Source organism: Carcharhinus amblyrhynchos, chromosome 8, assembly GCF_965287045.1.
Source record: "Carcharhinus amblyrhynchos chromosome 8, sCarAmb.v2.hapA, whole genome shotgun sequence".
Taxonomy (NCBI): Eukaryota; Metazoa; Chordata; class Chondrichthyes; order Carcharhiniformes; family Carcharhinidae; genus Carcharhinus; species Carcharhinus amblyrhynchos.
In genome coordinates this window covers 88,868,008-88,884,141 of record NC_137331.1, presented here as the reverse complement: position 1 = coordinate 88,884,141, position 16,134 = coordinate 88,868,008, and the positions used below count along the sequence as shown (strand labels likewise).

At 39.5% G+C, this 16,134-nt stretch overlaps 1 protein-coding gene across 4 annotated transcripts in view; it reads right to left on the bottom strand.

Annotated features, from left to right (window-relative positions):
- Nucleotides 1-16,134, bottom strand: part of ints8 (integrator complex subunit 8) — a 90,422-nt gene that overhangs the window by 11,271 nt on the left and 63,017 nt on the right. For 3 of the 4 annotated variants that reach the window (XM_080194435.1, XM_080194434.1, XM_080194437.1), the window contains exons 16-26: nucleotides 14,244-14,445; nucleotides 12,357-12,407; nucleotides 9,424-9,545; nucleotides 8,215-8,399; nucleotides 7,743-7,776; nucleotides 6,853-6,912; nucleotides 6,673-6,734; nucleotides 6,390-6,508; nucleotides 4,101-4,204; nucleotides 3,005-3,055; nucleotides 633-706 (exon numbers count right to left, since the gene is read on the bottom strand). In XM_080194435.1, the coding sequence (XP_080050561.1) occupies nucleotides 633-706; nucleotides 3,005-3,055; nucleotides 4,101-4,204; nucleotides 6,390-6,508; nucleotides 6,673-6,734; nucleotides 6,853-6,912; nucleotides 7,743-7,776; nucleotides 8,215-8,399; nucleotides 9,424-9,545; nucleotides 12,357-12,407; nucleotides 14,244-14,445 (1,064 nt within the window). The remainder of the gene's footprint in view (nucleotides 1-632; nucleotides 707-3,004; nucleotides 3,056-4,100; nucleotides 4,205-6,389; nucleotides 6,509-6,672; nucleotides 6,735-6,852; nucleotides 6,913-7,742; nucleotides 7,777-8,214; nucleotides 8,400-9,423; nucleotides 9,546-12,356; nucleotides 12,408-14,243; nucleotides 14,446-16,134) is intronic. The other variant, XM_080194436.1, reaches the window with a different exon arrangement.

Genomic DNA, 16,134 nt, shown 5'->3' with positions numbered 1-16,134 from the left:
GGCTGATGCCGGAGTTGAGGGGGTTGAGCTATGAGGAGAGGCTGAATAAACTAGGCTTGTACTCGTTAGAGTTTAGAAGAATGATCTCATTGAGACGTATAAGATGATGAATGGGATGGATAGGATAGAGGTGGAGAGACTCTTCCCGCTCAGAAAGGACAGTAGGACTAGGGGGCACAGCCTCAAGATAAAGGGGGGGCGGTTTAGAACGGAGTTGCGGAAGAACTTCTTCACTCAAAGGGTGGTGAATCTCTGGAAGTCTCTGCCCGTTGAAGCGGTGGAGGCTACCTCGCTAAATATTTTTAAGACGCGGGTTGATGGGTTTTTGATGAGAGGGGATTAAGGGTTATGGGGAGAGGGCGGGAATGTGGAACTGAGCCACGACAGATCAGCCATGATCTTATGGAATGGCGGGGCAGGCTCGAAGGGCCAGATGGCCTACTCCTGCTCCTATTTCTTATGTTCTTATGTTCTTAAAGTACAAAGTAGCAAACCCACACACATTATACAAAGAAAAGGGCACTTTAACCATCAAAGCATTTTACAGGACACTGACCCTTCAATTTTGCTTAGGCATATTCACTGATCTATTGATAAGAACATACATATTATTGCATTTAGGGTTATTTTACCTGTTTTGCTCCTGTAAAGCCTTGAAGGCAGTCATATAATCCACTTCTCTGAGAAACTGACACAAAATTGCCACCTGTTAGAAAACAAAGTTCAAATATTTTATTTAATGGACTTAATCATATTGATTTTCACAACTCCATCCTGCCTTCACTCTGCTGCTGGCATCCTTATTCATGTCTTTGCTATCTTGAGACGTGACTACTCCAACTATTTCAGGTTATCTCCCCTTGTCCTCTTCAATCCTCCCCCACATAAATTAGAGGTAATTCAAAAAATTCTCCGGCTGTTTCTAAACTTGCACCAAGGCCCATTCACTCTTCACCCACTGTTCACTAAACTAAATTGGCTCATGGTTAAGCAACACCTAGATTGTTAAATTCTTATCCTTGTTTTCAAATCTTTTCATGGCTCACATTTCCCTATACATTCTGAAATATTGTGCTCCTTCAAATTGACCTCGAGCATCCCAGATTGTAATCACTCCACCAGTAATAATTGTGCCTTACCCAGATGGCGAATGTTTTAGCCTATTTGACTGGAAGGAATCATAGCTGAGTTTAATCCACTCCTCAACTGATGCCCACTCATGCATTCTTTCGAATCAGTTGTCACTGGAAAGCAGTCAAAAGCGGGGAACCTGGCTAATTTTCAGCCCCCCGTTCAAACTGAGTTGAAGCAATGGTAATGCTCCAATTAATCAACAAGCTGACAGCAGTAAGATGTTTCAAACAACAGTTAGTAAACTAAAAGAAATGGGAAGTCATTTTCACAACCAAAAGCAAAAGAAAAAGAAAAACCAACTAGGGACACACAACTTTTAAAAAATTGTGTTCCTAGCCAAATACTGATTGGCATCTTAACTCTTTGGTCAGTGGTAGCCAGGGAGGCACTTTAATTTCAATTATGCCAACGTTGACAAGTAAAGGTTTAGTATTTTGCATTAGCCAGTGAAATAAATGGTGCAATTGGCTCAACTGGATTGGTTTTAGCTTTGGTAGGCATGAACCATTGGAATATTCATGCAGGGCTGGTATGGTGGCACAGTGGTTAGCGCTGCTATCTCACAGAGCCAGGGATCCAGGTTTGATTGCTGGTTTGGGTCACTGTGCAGAGTTTGCATGTTCTCCCTGCATCTGTGTGGACTTACTCCAGATGCTCCAGTTTGCATTGGCCACGCTAAATTCTCCCTCAGTGTACCCGATAAGGCACTGGAGTATGGTGACTGGGGGATTTTCACAGTAACTTCATTGCAGCATTAATGTAAGCCTATTTGTGACATGAGTAAGCTAAATTCTCCCTACATCAGAACCTAATCAATAGGGAACATGGGAAGATCGTAGAATAAATGAGCACACAGTAAATCAAATATGCTAATCCACAATCCAAAAGGTCAAGGGTTAGCGCCATGCCTCCTGTAGCATATTCTTACTGTCCACTGTTACTTTCAAGAATTACTCCATAGGTAGTATGGAGTGTTAGCAGTGTTGAGGAGCAGAAGGACCTTGGGGTCAGGGTCCATAGGACTCTTAAATTGGCCTCGCAGGTAGAGGAAGTGGTCAAGAAAGCATATGGTGTACTAGCCTTCATTAATTGAGGGACTGAGTTTAGGAGTCAGGAGATAATGCTGCAACTTTATAAGACCCTTGTCAGACCCCACTTGGAGTACTGTGCTCATTTCTGGTCACCTCACTACAAGAAGGATGTGAAAGCTATTGAGAGGGTGCAGAGGAGATTTACAAGGATGTTGCCTGGACTGGGAGGCATGCCTTATGAGGATAGGTTGAGGGAGTTAGGTCTCTTCTCCGTGGAGAGAAGATTGAGAGGCGACCTGATAGAGGTTTATAAAATGTTTAGAGGTATAGATCGGGTGGATTCTCGGAGGCTGTTCCCCAGGACTGAAATGGTCGCTATGTGAAGACACAGGTTTAAGGTGCTGGGCAGCAGGCACAGAGGAGATGTCAGGGGTAAGTTTTTCACTCAGAGGATGGAGAGTGAGTGGAATCAGCTGCCGTCGGTGGTGGTAGAGGCGAACTTGCTGGGGTCTTTTAAGAGACTTCTGGATGAATACATGGGATTTAATGGGATAGTATAGATAGGCCTGGTAGGTATGGATATGATCAGCATAACTTGTGAGCCAAAGGGCCTGTTTGTGCTGTAGTGTTCTATGTAGTACACTTAAACATGAACGTTCAGATTTCCTAACTACTGATCACAAGTGAACAAATCATATACTCACTTCTCAATATACTCAAGACGGCACATTCCATCCACAACAGAGGAATCTGGGATTTGCCTAATATAAATTCAGGACAGACTACTGATAAGAGTTTGCAATAAATCAAACATTATTAAACAAATGTTTCCCACTTACTTGGGTGTGGCAATTTAACATCGAACAACATTTGATCATTCTCTTCAGGACCTTAGAAAATACCAATGCAACACAAAGACACAAAATTAGAGCAGAAAGTAGCAATCTGTACATTTATCTTGTTGGGCAACATTGGTATGGTTTTCAGAGCTTTGGGAGAAGGTTTTATTTATATTGCCTTCTCACCAGCAGAAAGGAAGGGTAATGTTTTACAGTTGCATCCACTCAGCTGTTGTTCAAACACATCTTTAGTTTCAAATTGCATTTCCTCTCCAAAAACAACCTAATTTCCTAAGCATTATGATTTTCCCATGTTACTTTGCCATTAATACACTATGAACTTTTATGTTGGCTGTTATGAAACTGAAGGTCATTCCAAAGAAATAATCAATTGAGATTGCATTTGTCTGGCCAATGGGATCAAAAGGCCATAAATGTAAATTCACTAGCACCTCTCAGCCAAGAATAAAAAAAAAGTTACCCAGACATTTTTGACCCTTTACATCTACCAGGAATCTTATGGTGTTATATTGCAGATCTGGGTGTTCAGTAATATACAGCTAGTACTTCAGAACTGTGGTGCTAGCTGTGAGCTAGATTACACCTAGCGACAACATACATGAGGATTTTCATTTATCACTGGTAATGTATTGAATATTAACTCAACTAGCGAACTGATTTAAGGTAATTGGTAAAAGAATTAATGGCAGCACGAGGAAAAATAATTTTATGCAGAGAGTGTTTAGAATCTGGAATGCACTGTTCGAGGCAGATCCAACAGAGGACTGCAGAGGAGAACTGGATAATTATCTGAACCAAAAAAAACTACAGGGAAAAGGTGGCATTTTAGAACTGGGTAAGTTGCTCTTGCAGAGAGCGGGCATAGAGACCATGTGCTCAAAAGCTTCCTTCTGTGCAGTAACCATTCAGAATATGATTCTGCAGAAAACTGCTACAGTCAGCAAAAACCTTCACACTGCTGATTAACTAGGATATCATTCACAAGTGAAAGGGCTTGAGGTTGGCAAAACACAATATAATAAAACAAAGGAAACTGTGAATTTTAATCTGTAATTCCTTTTCTGATCCCACTTACCATGTCTGTGTACACATCAGATGGGACACCTTTATTGAAAAAGTCTGAACAAATGGCACCGGCTTGAAGGTAGAAATGCAGAGCTGCTGAAAACTGATTGGTTGCTGGAAACATCAGATATCAAAAATGTTACATGAAAGGTTTCATTCAGATAATCTGACATTTAAATCGTGTTACCCAAAAAAATGTGTAAAATGATTCACAATTGAATCTTGAGACAGTGGCATATTTTGTTGCAAGACATCCATATATAACATTTCAAATGCTAAAAATGAGGCTCAATTCGTCTAGATGCTGCCAAGGTCTGTCTTGCTTATAATTTCTGTAGTGCCTTTAATGATCACAGGATGCCTTTGCAGCTAATTAGTAACTTTCTTAAAGTGTCATCACTGTTGCATTGTAGGAAATGTCACAGCCAATTTGCACACACCAAACTCCCACATTCAACAATGTGGCAATGACCAGACAATGTGTTTTGTAAACTGGCTTTTAATGACAACTTTTCAGCTGGTAAAACTCTTGCTGAAAGCAAATAGAACCATCAGCAGAGAGGAGAAGTAATATAGTATTTAAAAGATATGATACTGCATTTCTAAAGGAATAGGTAAAAAGTAAAATTGCCATAGCCCCTGATGACCATAGGCTGCTCCCCACTTTGAGAAGAGCTGATGGGTGGTGATCACCATACCTCAGGCGAGGGGTAAGGTTAAGAAGTGGGCCTTCTTATAATGTCAGCTGGTACAGGAATTTCATATGCAGTGTTGGTGTCATTCTGCGTCAGAAATCAGTTGTCCAGCCAAGTGAGCTAAACTGACTCTAAGGGAATAAAATGGTTGCAAATGACAAACCACTTTTATCAACCCAACACATCTTTCAGGGAGGGGGACACATTAATAGTAACTTGACAATGAGAACATAGCAACATGTGCTCCCAGTAATCACCGAGGGGTGGGAGGGCATAGCAAAGAATGTCTGTAACCTTTTCACTAGTCTTTGGCGTCTAAACTACAGGCAATCTTGGGCCTGGAATCATTGAGATACTTAGCCTGGCTCCATTATAAAACCATAATTGGCACTTAGGTAGCAGTTAATATTTTTCTAAAATCTCAACATACTTCAGAAATTAGTGCAAGGGAAATAAACAGTCACAAAAGAGGAAATCAGAAACAACTCGGTTAAAGAGGAGACCTTTAAAAAAAAGTTTATGAAGGGAGCTGTAACAGTTTTCATAGGCAGCTGAATATTCTGATAATAAGGGGAATGTATAAAAATACGAAATTAAAAGAATGAAGCACTGTATGGTTGAAGAAGAATTCATTAAGAGGTGAGGCAAAGCAAAAGGGTTTAAATGTGTTGGGAGTAACAGCTCGTTGGGACAAGGATATATATAGAAAGTTTGGAAAAGTTGGAAGTTATAAAAGGAGGAGACTTGGATGTCAGCAACATGTGTTCAAATAATAAAGCCTAGATGTGAAAAAAAAATCAACAAGTAGCGCTGGGGTTGAGACAGGGTTGAAGGCAGACAATATTGCAAAAGCAAGCAAATTTGGGTAATGGATAGGTGGGGAACTGAAGATCATGGCTTCTACTTTCTCAACTTTGATTCCATTCAAGACTTGATAACTGGGCAAGTAGTCTTACAGTCAACAGAAGTCAAAGGGACTGCCTCCTCAGCATACACAGCACAGCTGATCCCAAAAAGTTACACATTCAGATCCCACTCCAGAAGAGAATAACATCTTAGTTGACACTCCAATGCACAATTGAGGCCCAACCTTCCTTATCAGTGCGTGCAGAAGCACCATTACAAAAAATACAAAGCAGCTGAGTTCTCCTTGGTCACCACTGAAAAAACAACTCTGGTCATTATCACTGTGTTCATGGGACCTTAGTGTGTGCAAATTGCTTGTACATTTCCTACAGAAATCAGTGACTGTAAATCAAAAGTTCTTCATTGATTGTAAAAGTCCCCGAGGCTTATTTATTTCTTTTACAAACATACACGTAAGTGGGAGTTAGTTAGAATGTGGTTGAGAATAATACCAATAGCACGTTCAATTCCTGTTTCAGCAGGGGTAAACTTGGGACTCAACTCCTGGTTTTACCCCTGATAGGGAAAGGCAAAGGCAAACCACCACTGACAAAAGCGACGCAGGAAGAAGCATTAGCAGGCAAGACCCAAGGATCTGCCTCTAGGCTGAGCACAAGTAAATGACTACAAAAAAACAATTAAAAAAAAACAACTGAATAAATAATTTGAGCAGGTGGTTTAAAATTTGTTGCACTTACCAAAGTAAATATCTGCTTGGGTAATTAACCAGAAATGGTTACAGGAGTTGATGTTTAATGAATAACTGACCAGCTCCTTCATTGTGACAGCAACAGCCTCAACGTCCACAGACTGCAAGCTTACAACACAATAGCAAAAGAAAACAGATTAAAATAAACAAAATTACTTGGTTAATTGGAGAGAGAGATTGAAATAGTGTGCCTGACTGTACACACAATTAATGCCAAGGAATGCTTAAATAAACACAATGACGAGTGGAATTGTCATCAAGCACCAACTTACTTTGGAATGGATGTTGGCCAAATAGACATATGCTCTGCAGTGATATCATTTACAATGTCATCCTAAAACAGAAAGATCATTAGCTCTCTATCCCAAAATCAATATTGTAAAATTAATTCACTTATTTAGCACAGAATATTTATCAACATGACCTTATTTGAAATATTCAACAATACAAACCCAAACAATATTGTGCAACTTTACAAAAAGGGAGATTAATGTTGTCAGAACCAATGGATCCTACAAAACAAAACAAAGGTTTCATTATTTCTCCCTGACAAAATTAGTAATGTTTCTGCAAGAAAGTGCCATAAAACAATTTGTCATACATTTTAATGCAATATGCAATGAGCTTTACACGTGGTCTGTGCCTTGACTTTGTTTATTAACACTTGAACAGCATTCGTAAGATATGAATTTAATGGTTAAAAAGAAATCCAATTCAATTGCTTTGCGGCATAAGACTCACATTAAAAACTATAGTTTTCCTTCCCTTTAAACCACCTGGATTTGCCCAATCCTCACATCATCCACAGCTAAGACAGCAACCCACTTTCATGCAAGGGCACCAGTAATTCAAATGCTGAGAGATGCAGAAGAAAAACCCTCAAATACTCGTTCCACCTGGCACAGAAGCGTGCGTCCAATTCCGGCTTGAGTCACTATGTGTATGGAGTTTGCACTTTCTCCCTGTGTCTGCATGGGTTTCCTCTGGGTGCTGGTTTCCTCCCACAGTCCCAAAGTGGTTAGGTGGATTGGCCATGCTAAATTCTCCCTTAGTGTACCTGAACAGGCACCGCAGTGTGGCGACTAAGGGATTTTCACAGTAACTTCATTGCAGTGTTAATGTGAGCCTACTTGTGACAAATAAATGAATAAATAAATACTACCAAAGTAATATGGGGTGGGATAAGAGGAGATGATGGCTCTGTTTGCGGTACAGCTGATTCTGTTAATACTGAATAACATTCACTTACACCTCAATAATGAATGCCTCCATATCCCACGACACAGAATTGGAAATGAGGTCAAATAGCATATGGTTCAATTTCTTGAGTTTTGATACTTACGCTCAGTCTCTTGATGAATGTTATCAGCTCACTCCTAAAGCAAAAGAAAGAAAATTAATATATACTAGACATTATAGTTCATACAACACTGTCCAGAATTGCTACATGCCTCATAAGCATGCAGAACAAATGATCTTCAACAGCATGAGTACAAAGTAGTAAGAAAATTCTCACCTCCAGATTGAGAATGCTGTTCAGCATTTATTTGTTACAATTTGAATAATATCTTTAGTTATCAGTACAAAACATTTTTGATCTGTTCAGTAAAATATTAATGTTTAACAAATAGATGTTTGAGGCTTTGTGCAAAATTCTGCACAACAGAAATGGCCTGGAATCCTTTTTAACGCATACAACGCTCTACATATAGTCTGGTTAGATTTGATGAAATTAGTGAGAGACACCAGGTTTTTAAAAAAGAAATGGTCTCTTAAATTACTTACAAATCTCATTTCAACACAGAAGCTGTTACCTGTACATGATCCCCAGCGTGGATTCCCGATGTTTAATTAAACTGGTTCTCCCATCATTGATTCGCTTGTGTTGGTTAGATAAGCAAAAGATCTGAACCACGACATCCCAGAGGTCTTTCGCTGCTCTTCTGCTTTCCTTTGGGCCAGGCAACTCTTTACAAGTTGCAGCCAGAAGTTGTCCAAGCTGAAAGATACACAAGGGATAAAAAAAAATTCCAATTATTTTGTTCTTTCCTGAATTTTTTAATGGACAAAATCTATAGCTTTGTTACTCTGTGAAATGTGACCAAGATGCACTATGGTACCACATATGGGCCAATAATATTTACCGTTGAAAAATGAAGTTATCTACCAGTTAGTACAGCCATAAAAACAATGTTACTCCTTAAGTTTTTGTTGAATGCTACAATTCTGGTCCATGATTTGATTTGCTAACAGCTGCATGGTGAATGAGTCCTTTAAGAGAGTGATCAACAATCACACGCAAATCTTCTCCCCTTACACCAATGAAAGCCAGCACACACTGAATGCAGATTCAGTATTCTATTCTCTCCATCATTATGCTTTTCCATACACGTCTCCAAATGAAATTCCATTTGTCAGTTGAATATCTTTAACAGTCCTGGAACTGTGATAAAACCCACTGGATTTGGGGAACTGAGATTGCTGCATATTCATCATATTGTCAACTATAGGCAATTCAATATATGGTCCCAAATTTGCGCTGAAACAGAACTTCGCAGAATCTGTTGTACGATTCTAAGTGGTAAAATTTTTTTCCTGTTGTCTAGGTTTGCGGATCTTGGAAAGCTTGCTGGTTGGTATTCTCTTACGTCCTGTTTTGTGGAAAGAACTTTATTCCTGAAGAATTTCATTCCTTAATAGAAGGTAAGAAATATAAGATGAGCCTAATGAGGTTTATTCATGAATCTCCAGCAGTCACTCTTCATAGCCATGGGTAACGAATAGGGTAACTTAAAAATTTAATCCTTTAGCTGGTCTGATCACATAATTGTAAACATGTCAACAAAAAAAAAGGGAAATGGAGACAGCACAGAGAAATGTGCATCTTGAGGCAGTGACGTGCTCCAAAGATTTTCTGTAAGGGAATTTGCTGGCTTCTACCCAACCAGCAACATGTGACAAACAGAGTAGCTTCCTTTGTTCCGCACCCTTTGTTCTAGGGTAAAATGCAGAAATATGGTTACCTTCACATATGGATTGTTCTGAACAAGTGCGGCAGGAATTTGAAGTGTCAGATATTCATTTTCCTTCCAGTTCAACAAGAAAGCAACACACTCTTCAGTTATAACTTGCCGCAGTGGAATGTCTGAAACATTTGAAATTAATATAAATCTATCAACATTGTTAAATCACCACTTCCTTAACTCTTCAATCCCTTTACAAATCAACACTACCATAGATAGCAATAATAATGACATATTTTTGAAATATTTTTAATGAATTATTGCACTGTTGAAAGTGAGGATGATGTCAGTACTTGGAAATTAGAAGAGCTTCAACTGATACTCTAATGACTCAGTGGTTATCATAAATAGTTGGTCCAGACTAGGAAGGTCCCAAGGTTCAACCCTTGGTCTGTATAAAATTATTAGAACAGAATGGCTGTACCAGTAGGGCTACCATGGCTAACTTTCAAGCGGTAAGGGAGCGAATAATCAGTAAGTATTCCTGTTTCGGATGTCTAATCAGCTACCAGCTGGAAATGGATGCGTGAGAACAGTGGAAAATTCCTAGAGCAGCAGAAAGTGAGAGCAAAGGTTGGGCTTCAGTGAGTGCAGGGGTCATTGAGAATTCAACTTCACCACCTGCCATGGTGGGATTTAAACATGGGTCTCTGGATTACAAGTCCAACAACAAAACCACTGCACCACCATCTCCCCTCGTGGCGGAGCTTCAGCACTTACAATTGTTCATACAAGTTTGAAGTTCTTGCAGCACAGTGGATGAACAAACACCTTTCATGTCTTAATAAAAAGATGAACTATGGTATAGGAAGTTAGGGGAGTAAAGAGAAAGTAGAGGTAGTAGAGGACAGTATAGTCAGGAGGATAGGCACATTTCTCTCTGCAGCTGAGTGAGTGTGTGCAGGTGGCTTTGTTGCCAGTCAGGTGCCAGGGGCGAGGATATCTGCAGAAGGCTGGAAAGATACTTGTAGTGGGAGGTTTAGGATCAACTGCTGTGATTTGCGGAGATACCAACAATCTAGACAAGACTAAAAAGGAGCTTACAATTGGAGTATGAGTAGCAAGGAGCTAAATTAAAGAGCAAAACCTCACCAAAGTAATAATCTCTGAATTATTACCTGAGCCACAAGCAAACTGGCATATAATTAGAGAGTTAAATGCTTGGCTCAAAGATTGGAGTGGGAGGGATGGGTTTCAATTGGACACGGAGTGGGAGCTCTACCGCTGGGACAGTCTTGATCTGCTAGGAACACTGTTCCGGTGAGTCATATAACTTCGGCAGTAGAGAGGATGAAGAATTACAAGGGGGAAGATGGGATAAATTAAAGGAAAAAGGACAAGGCAACTTAAATAAAAGCAATTAAAAGTGCAGCAAGGTGAGCTGGCTGAAGTCAACTGGGAAATTAAGGAGTAAGCCAGTAGAAACGCAGTGCCGATATTTAAGGAGATATTTCCTAACATTTAGCAAAAATATATTCCAGTGAGAAAGGTGACTCTAGGAGACAAATGCACAATCTGCGGCTAATTAAGGAAGTCACAGATAGCATCAAATCAAAGAACAGTTGATTGTGAAGATTAGTGACTGGTGAGGAGGTTAGGTAGAACTTAAAAATCAGAGCAGAAAGACATAAGGAGGGAGGAATTTAGCATACAAGAGAAAGCTAGCTAGGAATATAAAAACAGGTAGCAAATATATCTACAAGAAAAAGTTTCTAAAACGGTGTGGTACCATTACAGAGTCAGTTTGGGGAATTAATAACAGAAAATAAGAGAATGGCAGAAGCATTGAACAGGTGTTTGCGTTTAACATCCAATAAATAATTGTAAGTAAAGGGAGGGAAAAACTTAAAACAATTACAAATCATCAGGGAAAAGGTACTGAGAAAACTAATGGAATTAAAGGTTGACAAGTCACAAGAACCATGCGAGAGTGTTAACATGGTTTTCTAAATTTCCATTTAGAAAACCATGTTAACACTCTTGTATGGTTCTTGTGACTTGTCAACCTTTAATTCCATTAGTTTGACTACCTTATTAAAGTTCTTTGAGTAACAAGTAAATAAAGTCACAGGTCTTATGAAAACTGACTGTGTGCTTCCACAGCTATTTGCCCAATATATTCGTGTTGTATTAGAAAAACAACTGATTGCGTTAAACTTGCATTTAGGGCCTAAGATATTTTAATCATATGTAGTCCATTAATTAGCTGTGGCAGATGGATTAAACTCTCCCTTCCAAAATGTTGTGCATGTCTGCACTAATGCACTAGGGGAGCTTGACGGTTGAGTCCTTCCATTACTTTCTCGTATTGCAAACACTAACGCTTCACTCAAGTCAGTGATGTCTATGGTCATACACATGGAAAATTCAAATATTTAGAGAGCTGAAGTTTAAATATTCTTTGAGAACCACAAGCATTACAAACTTCCACCATTGCTAGTTACATTGCTTACCTTTGTGATAGTGTATAATTGATTACTCAGACCAAAGAAATCCAAAATACAATCAGTACAAACAGCTTGGCTAGATTTTCAAAAATGCTACCTGGCTTATTCAACAAATACCAATAAAGCATTGAACATAGGAAAAAGCTAAACTTTGCACACAATCTCAGAATTCAAAGAATTATCTTGGATATATCAGCTAGAATTTAACTTCAAAGAATTAGTGGGGGTTAGGGGGAGAACAGAAAAGTTAGATATAGTGCAGGAAACAAGAATGTGTCCTGTGGTGCAAATAATTTTTGGATTAGAATCAAAATATTTTGCAGGTTCAGCATATAAATTTTGAAGATGTCAACCATTGATAAAATGTGCTGGAAGCTGCAAAGATATTCCGTGTCACTTTCACCTCTATAAAATGTTAGCTACAGTACAAAGTAAAATAAGTGTTTTCATGTTGATCTTAAACAGCCGGCCAAGTGTTTGGTTTACCTTCTCTTAGCATGGCTGAATGACGCGACGACAATTTACCACCAGGATATGCTGTAAAAGAGAATAAAATGGTGGCCTCGTGCAAAAACTGACTCAGCTCTTAATGCACAGAGGGAATTTTAAATACAAAAACAAGACTGTTGTCACTGGTTTTTAATGCTAATATAAATTGACAAAAAACTTAAAACATCAGAAAACTTAACTGAAATGCACAACTCAGATGTCAGAAAGGTGACTTTGAAAACACCACAAACAGGAAAAATAACACCATCATCCAAGCTACCCATCTTTAACCTCTGTAGCCTCCCCACCTTTGTAACCTCCTCCAGCCCAAAGACTCTCTACCCCATTTACGACAAAGCTTGAGCAGTTAAAGCACTATGTTCTCAAACTCGCACCCTAACTTAGCTGTGTCTTTAATCTTCCTTAAAATCCATTTAATTGAACAAGCCTTTCTAACACCTTCGTATTTGACTCTGCATTTATTTTGGATTGTGCCACTGTGGGATGCTTATGGATATTTTCCACATTAAAGGTGCTATATAAATACAAGTTAACATTTCTGCAGCAGCTTTAATCACTAATTCAATGGGTGGGATTTTCTGCTCGCACTCACCCTAAGGTTGGAAAATCTGCCTGAGGTCAATGGACTGTTGAATGGTCCATGTCCTGGCTACTACAATTCCCGTGATGGGTGCGATGGTAAAATTCTGCCCAATATGTCTGATGAGGTTAACACAGGCCACAGAACAAGAGAACAGAGTGAACTTTTTTAACTTCAGTGGGGAAGTGGTGGTAGGATAGTGGTATTATTGCTAAATTAGTAATCCCGAGACCCAGGGTAATCTTCAGGTGAACCGGGCTCAAATCTCACCATGGCAGATAGTGAAGTTTGAATTCAATAAAAAATGTCCTTTGGGTAAGGAAACCTGCCATCCTTACCAGTTCTGGCCTACATGCGCCTCAAGACTCAGAGCAATGTAGTTGATGGTTAAGTGCCCTTGGGAATGGGCAATAAATGCTGGCCCAGCCAGCAACACCCACATCCCATGAATAAATAAAAACTTTACTGTTTTCACGAAAACTGTTGTGATTCACTGTACTCTCTGCATCAGTCTCCTCTACCTACTACAGAAACCCACAGATTTCTTTATAGTTGTGATCAACTTCATTGTGATTCTTCACCTATAGCCATACTTTAATTGGAGACAATATTACAAAATAAAGTTTGTAAACCTAGTTTCATTAAACATGGAGAACATTCAGAAGTTTCAAAAAAGCACAGATGCATAACAGAGGTAGAATCTACCTAATCATAGCATCTAGGCTGTAAACCCAAATACAGCAGGAAAATAGGAGAAGGTACAGGTGACAAGGAAGTAGTTAATTAGATCCGATTGCTTGCATCATTTTTCAAAAATACATAAAAAGCTTTGCATAGTTATGATTTTTTCCCACCTCTTCCTTTCTTGCTATAAGACTCACAACACCAGATTAAAGTCCAACAAGTTTATTTGAAATCACATGATTTCAAATAAACCTGTTGGACTTTAACCTGGTGTTGTGAGACTTCTTACTGTGCCCACTGCAGTCTAATATCAGCATCTCCACATCATTCCTTTCTTGCTGATCAAGATGATGAAATGGTGACTTGAGATCCATAAAGTAGCCCCTGGCTAAGCCTTCCTCAGCCCCTTCCCCTTTACTGTGAAGTAACTTGCCTCAGTTCAGCATTTCTCTTACATCAGACAACTGAGATTTCCAAGTAACTATATGATGAACTATTGTCTTGACTTGAGACCTGAACAATCCAAAGTATAATGAGATAGTGCTAACATAAAGTCATTTTTTTTATTTTGTAAGTCGGTAAATAAAATATTACCTTACCTGGTAGCCTCATCTCAAGATAACCTCGAACCCGACTCACAAGATCAGCTGGTGGACGATCTCCTGTACTTTCTATGCCCAATTTGTGTGCACTGATATCCAAAAGTAGCATCTCATTTAACATCACTTGACGAAGCTTTGGGGAAAACTCTGTAACCAGCTCAAGGCAGGAGGAGTAGAGCTGCCGGGCATGAGTGAAATCCTAAAAAGACGACAATTTAAAGTGTTATCTAATTTCTAACCAACATTTCCAAGTCCCTTTTTCCTTAATTTTTCATGGTATGTGGGCATCACTGGCAGGGCCAGAATTTGTTGCTCATCCCCAATTGTCTCCAGTGGAGTGGCTTGCTAAGCTATTTCAGGATCATTTACATTGTAACTGGTCTGGAGTCAAATGTAGGCCAGACCAAGTAAGGATGATAGATTGTCTTCCCTGAAGGACATTAGCAAACCAGATGGATCTTTACGACAACTGATGATAATTGTCAAGTTCACCATTAATAGGACCAGTTTTATATTCCAAATTTATTAATTTAATTTAAATTCCAGCAGCCTGGAAATTGGGATTTGAAGCAGCTTCCCCAGAGCAATGACCTGGGCCTCTATATTACTAATCCTGTGACATTACCACTACCCCACCATCTCCCCCATTCTCTAATATATTTCTGTGCAGAACAAATAAACACTATGATAATGACACGTGTGGGAATGCTTAAACACTCACTCAGAACTTTCTTTAAAAATGCTGCTACAACAACCCTATAAAAGTGTCAATCAAATCTTTGAAGCATCAATAGCAGAAACTATAAAGGACAAGCCACCTCTATCTTGTGTAAATAAATACTGAACCTTTGGCAAAATAGATCCAAGAAAGGAAACTTGAGATGTCAATCACATGTTGTTTTCCTTAAGTCTGGGCTCTCAGACAGGCATACATAACTGGGCTTAGCCGAGAGCCTAGACTTCTATTAGTTTGTTGAAAGAGGTGCATAGAAGGGAAGACATTATTTGACTGATTGGTTTATAACCTTTTTTCTGCAAGATCTATTTTGTCACTGGCTCAATGCTTATTTAAATAAGAAAAAGTTAACAGGTGCTGTAGTTTCTAAGACTTTAGCGTCTTGGGTTACAGGAGGCTATAGATGAGATGGTCAAATGGTTGGATAAGTGGCAGATGGATTTTAACCCTGAAAGGTGTGAGGTGATGCACTTTGGAAGGAGTAATTTGACAAGGAAGTATGTTATGGAAGGTCTGACATTGGGAAAGTCAACAAAGGAACCTTGGTGTATCTGTCCATCGATCTCTGAAGGTGGAAAGGCAGGTAAATAGAGTGGCAAAAAGGCACATGGCACACTTGGCTTTATCAATTGGAGTATAGATTACAAAAGCAAAGAGGTCATGATGGAATTGGATAGAACTTTGGTGAGGCCACAGTTGGAGTACTGTGTGCAATTTTGGTGGCCACATTATAGGAAGGACGTGAACACACTGGAGGGGGGTGCAGAGGAGATTTACCAGGATGCTGCCTGGGATGGAACATTTAAGTTATGAAGAGAGGTTGGATAGGCTTGGGTTGTTTTCGTTGGAGCAGAGAAGACTGAGGGGGTGACCTACATAAGAACATAAGAAATAGGAGCAGGAGTAGGCCATCTGGCCCGTCGAGCCTGCCCCGCCATTCAATAAGATCATGGCTGATCTGTCGTGGCTCAGTTCCACATTCCCGCCCTCTCCCCATAACCCTTAATCCCCTCTCTTATCAAAAACAATTGGACCTGACTGAGGTGTTCAAGATTACAAAGGGTATGGACAGGGTGGATAGGGAGCAGCTGTTCCCCTTAGTTGAAGGGTTAGTTACAATGGGACACAAGTTAAAAGTGAGAGGTGGGAGGT